Source organism: Phalangium opilio, unplaced genomic scaffold (assembly GCF_054372755.1).
Source record: "Phalangium opilio isolate 3A_F unplaced genomic scaffold, DU_Popi_V2 ptg000229l_1, whole genome shotgun sequence".
Lineage (NCBI taxonomy): Eukaryota > Metazoa > Arthropoda > Arachnida > Opiliones > Phalangiidae > Phalangium > Phalangium opilio.
The window spans coordinates 335,722-340,834 of NW_028324220.1; the positions used below are offsets into that span (position 1 = coordinate 335,722).

The following is a 5,113-nucleotide window of genomic DNA, read 5'->3' on the forward strand; positions in this document are numbered from 1 at the left end:
AGGCGGCGTTTCAAGCATCCACTTGTTGCTACGTTTGCGAGGAACCATACACAGAACGATCTGTGAAAACACGTGATCACGACCACTATACAGGAGCATATAGGGGGAGCGCATGTCAATCTTGCAACCTCAAGTTAAAAGCGCCTAAATTTATCCCAGTCGTCATGCACAACCTTAGCAGGTATTTTTTTTAAATTCATTGTTGATAATAGTGTGATTGGTTTCCTTACATCACAATTCACATCCACAGATATGACGCGCATCTTATAATGCAACATATTGCAATTATTAAAAAGTAGAAGATTGACTGTATCGCATCCAATAGCGAGACCTATATTTCATTCTCCCTCGGTAGTCTTCGATTCATCGACAGCATTCGTTTCCTTCCGCGTCCCTCGAAACATTAGTTTCCAATGTAGCGAAAGGGGGTCAAACTAAATTCCCTTTGTGGAATTCTGTTTTCAACCCAACGGAGGTGTCATTTCTGGTTCGAAAGGGGGTGTATCCATACTCGTACATGGATTCAGAGGAGCGCTTCATTGAGAAACCACTACCTCCAATAGACTGTTTCCACAACGATTTAACAGACGAACCCCTGAGCCAAGAAGACTACACTCACGCACAAAACGTGTGGCGAGCATTCAATATTCAAAATTTAGGTAGATATATATTTTGTTAGAGAAGATTACATAAAATAACTAAACCATATCTTTACAGGGGAGTACCACAACTTGTACGTCTTGTCTGACACCCTACTTTTGGCCGATGTCTTCCAGAACTTCAGGAAAATGTGCATGACGTACTACCACCTTGACCCTGCCCATTCATACACCGGTCCCGGTTACGCTTGGCAGGCGGCTCTACACCTGACAAAGGTGCGGTTAGATCTGCTTTTGGACGAAGATATGCACCTCTTCATTGAAAAGGGAATTCGAGGAGGAGTTTCAATGATAAGTCACCGACTCGCAGAGGCCAATAATAAATATATAGATGGATATGATGGTTCAAAACCAGAAGGATACATATGTTATCTGGGTATGTATTTTAATCAAACTAATATTGGAGATAGCGACTAACGTATCATATCAACAGATTGCAACAACCTCTACGGGACGGTCATGTGCGACGCATTACCAATGAAAAAATTCCGATGGGTTCATCCCACGGAGGATTCCTAACGTGACGTTTTAGAGTGTACGGATACAGCACCAGAGGGATATATAGTAGAAGTGGATTCAGAATACCCCGAATCACTCCACAATGAACATAACTGCTATCCACTGGCTCCGGAATCTATGACGATAAAACCTTAGATGCTCTCGGAATATTCCAAGAACCAGATGACATCCTTGAATATAAAAATTAAGGAATCCTTACCCAAACTAGTCCCAAATCTATTCAACAAGGAGAGATATGTGGTGCATTATCGTAATTTGAAGTATTACGTGTCGAAAGGCTTAAAAATCACCAAAATTCACCAAAATCCACCGGATCTTAAAGTTTGAGCAAGGTGCTTGGCTAAAGGAGTACATTGATTTTAACACTGAAAAAAGGAAATTGGCTACAGACGACTTCGAGAAGGATCTATTCAAACTAATGAACAACGCAGAATTTGGTATGCAATTAATAAATAATAACAATAATAAGTAGACTAATAAAAATATATTTTTTCCCTTGTTTTTCAGGAAAAACCATGGAAAACCTGAGAAATCGACAGGATTTCAAATTAGTAACCACTCGGGAAAAGGCGGTCAAAAAGGCCAGTTCTCCCGCCTTTGAAAAATTCACGGTTTTTCACAATGAACTGGTTGGGATTCATTCAACGAAGAAGAAGTTGGTGTTGAACCGACCTATATATACAGGGTTCGTCATCTTGGATTTGTCAAAGTTATTGATGTACCGATTTCATTACGATGAAATTCGGGCACAATACGGGGATAGAGCGAAACTCCTTTTCACCGATACTGGTATGTTTTACATATGTTATTTGTGTCCGATGTTTTATATGTTATTTGTTTCCATGCTAACAAACCGTTTATTTACAGACAGTCTCACCTATCACATCGAGACTAAAGATCTGTACGCGGACTTCGCCACTCGGGCTGAACTGTATGACTTCTCGGGGTACCCACGTGACCATCCACTTCACAGCGATGCTAACAAGAAAAAACTGGGTAAATTCAAAGATGAATTGGACGGTACTCCGATCATGGAGTTTTGTGGGCTTAGACCCAAAATGTATAGTATCCTGTCGGCCAAGGGAGAGAAGAAGACGTGTAAGGGAGTCTGCAAGCGCGTCGTGCGGAAACGCGTCCGGCACGCGCATTATCGCGAATGCTTACTGAACCGCGAGCTGACCACCGCGGAGATGGTTAGAATCGTTAATGAGAAGCACATTGTTAAAACTTTGAGACAAACAAAACTCTGTTTAAACCCATGTGACGATAAAAGACATATTTTAAATGACGGTATTTCCACTCTAGCCCACGGGCATATAAATACAAAATAAAGAGAAAAAATTATGACAAATTTATTGAGAAATTCTTATACATATATTCAGAAATCATACGATCATTAACATTTTTATTTTTAGAAAATCGTTTTATTATATCAAACATTTTAACTCCCCTACATCTATACAACGAGAAATAGACACAATACCCACCACAAGTTTGACTTAATTCCCCCTGTAGTTGGCGTGAATTAAACGTAACAGTTAGGCTGTTTCGCTCTACAAAATCATTAAATTTAAATAAATCCGGAGGATTTCCATAGCTTTCAAAGAATTCAGTATTCTTTTTCCTCGAAATGTATATAACCGTCCAATGTTCGCCTGTCCCTTTAGACGTATCAGTGTTCACAATATATAGAGATGGAAATGTTTTAACAGTTAGTGGTAGTTTATCGGCCGGAAATATTCCCCGGAACAAATTCCTAGTGTATGGATCGCGCCTTAATATTTTCTCAAGTTGTCGAGAGTCCATTATGAGCTTTGATCGAATAAAACGGCTCGGTTTTTGTCAATTTCAATCAAAGATTGGAATTCGGAATAGTAAACGACGGCAATTGTAGCCGGTAGCGCTTCGGCAAATATTAACTCCAATCGGACACTACCGTTCTTTATAAAGTTGAAACTTTCAGTCGAACTACCATTCAGGTCGGGGGTCAAGTCGAATACGAAAAGAGCATTACCATTGGCGAACTCGTCACGGTCAATGAAATTACCCTCGTCGATATTCAATTGTCCGGTTTGAAGAAAGAGATTGGCGTACGATCTCATACATAGGTTATCGTTAAAGGTGGGGTTTAAGGGTTTATGGGGTACGCTAACCCCATCAACGGATAAGGTGATTTGAGTCACCGCTTCATTTTTAAAATTAAAAGGCGACTTTTTATAATCACCCAAAAACGCGTTCTGGTCTACAAATCCAATTACAACTTTATTCGGTTGTTGACCGCTAAATAAATTGTCTTTGACTGCTATCTTACTTCCTTGAGATATGGAAAACGTATTACATTCCGTACGTGTTATGGGGTATTTCATCGTGGCCAAATCCATGGTTTTAGCGTGTGATATCATAATCTCGGGGGTTAGTTTAACTCTTCTTATGAATAACGAAGCGTGGGTAAATATAACTTTCGCTTTAATTCCATCCGCATGTAAGCAGAATTCGTTGGGACTTTTGATAAATTTAAAATTCACATCGACCAGGTTAGGGATGAAGCGATTTTGCTGGCATATATCGGCGTGTACGACACCGATCAAGTCTATAACCCCATTTTGGGCGAATTTACTCCGTTTCTCAAACCCTTCATTTTCGAAAAAGTCGTCAAAATGCCCCGCCGTATCTTTGTAGAATAGTGCCCCGGTCAAAAAACTCTTTTTCGCTGGACCACCAAATGTCAATAGCGTTTGAATCATGCTCTTGAATGCGTATTGTTGAGGACATGATGTGACTGATGTATCATTCAAAGATACGTGTAGTTCACTAAATAGACTGGAGTGTAATAGGTTTTCGGTCCCAACTTTATCCGCCTGAGTTGTCAAAGTACCATTCGCATCGTACACAGCGGCCTTCGGTAGAGACCCATCCGCTTTAACCACTTTTACTTGTAAATGCAGGAGCGTGTTTTTCAAGTCCATGTATGACTCGGAGTTCCCGGTGTCGGGAAATATAATAGCCTGATTTTCATCTACGTTGGAGGTAGAGTTATACTCCACCCATTGACTTCCTATTATCCCAGTTTGGGTATAGGGTACGTGAAAAACATATAGTTCCGAGCTGACTCTGTTCATAGAGTTTGGGTGTGCGAGCGACATTATGAAAATATATCCGGGTTTAAAGATGACGACCTTCTCTTCTTCTTAGTTCGAACAGAACTGATGATGGGTGACACTTTGCGTTTCCTTTTACGTCCGTTTCCAGTTAGCTTGGTCACTTCTTCGGCCGCCCTTCTCAATGTTTCCTTACCCGCTTCTTTACCCCTAGTTCTCAATGCTTGTTTAATGGGTACACCGCTTGTATAATCCGTCGCAATTTTCGCGCCAGTGTTTAAAAACTTTCGACCTAGGAACGTGGCACCCCTTTTAAGTAATGGCATGGCTGATCTGAACGCCGAGGAGATAATTGACCCCAGACCATAACCACGTTGCACGGCCAAACCTCTATATACTGGGATGGATCCATGATCACGTCATAAATGGGGCGGGGATTGAATTCAACGTAGTTCTTATAACAAGTGCCAAGTTCTTCTGGGTCTGAAATGAAGAGTGACGTGAACTTTCCCACGTTCGAACTTAACCGGTTCACCCATTTCACTCATAATATTAATTTCAATTGTCTGGAACTTGGTTTTCGCTATGGGCATATGAGGTTTAGCAAACTCTTTTTCCACCGTGTCTCCATCCTTCCCGTTGATACTTATAATTCTTAAGAGAGGAACGTCAGAGTCTCCTACTGATCGAGACTGAATTATATCAGAGTATACGAATAAGGAGTGCATTCCAGCATCCATATCGCAACTGAATGGGGCCGTCATGGAAGTGACCACGGTAACGTCTTTCTCTGGTTTCCTAGTGAACCCCATAATAACGGCAATTTCGCTTGGGATA

General features: G+C 41.0%; 2 protein-coding genes across 2 annotated transcripts; one reads left to right on the forward strand and one right to left on the reverse strand.

The window, feature by feature from the left end:
* The first annotated feature begins 1,313 nt into the window (after positions 1-1,313).
* On the forward strand, positions 1,314-2,509 carry LOC149614020 (uncharacterized). The gene is made up of 4 exons (XM_089857986.1): positions 1,314-1,438; positions 1,554-1,615; positions 1,686-1,967; positions 2,046-2,509. The coding sequence occupies exons 1-4, from the start codon at positions 1,314-1,316 to the stop codon at positions 2,507-2,509; spliced, it is 933 nt and encodes a 310-aa protein (XP_089714112.1).
* Positions 2,510-2,983: 474 nt separating this feature from the next.
* On the reverse strand, positions 2,984-4,321 carry LOC149614021 (uncharacterized protein F54H12.2-like). Its single transcript, XM_089857987.1, has one exon. It carries the CDS (start codon positions 4,319-4,321, stop codon positions 2,984-2,986), a length of 1,338 nt encoding a protein of 445 aa, XP_089714113.1.
* Positions 4,322-5,113: the final 792 nt, after the last annotated feature.

Coding starts and splice junctions, on each gene's coding strand:
- LOC149614021 (XM_089857987.1), bottom strand. CDS start 4,321: ATGTCGCTCGCACACCCAAACTCTATGAACAGAGTCAGCTCGGAACTA.
- LOC149614020 (XM_089857986.1), top strand. CDS start 1,314: ATGCTCTCGGAATATTCCAAGAACCAGATGACATCCTTGAATATAAAA. Junction 1,439..1,553: donor GTGCATTATCGTAATTTGAA/GTATTACGTGTC, acceptor CACTGAAAAAAG/GAAATTGGCTACAGACGACT. Junction 1,616..1,685: donor AATGAACAACGCAGAATTTG/GTATGCAATTAA, acceptor CTTGTTTTTCAG/GAAAAACCATGGAAAACCTG.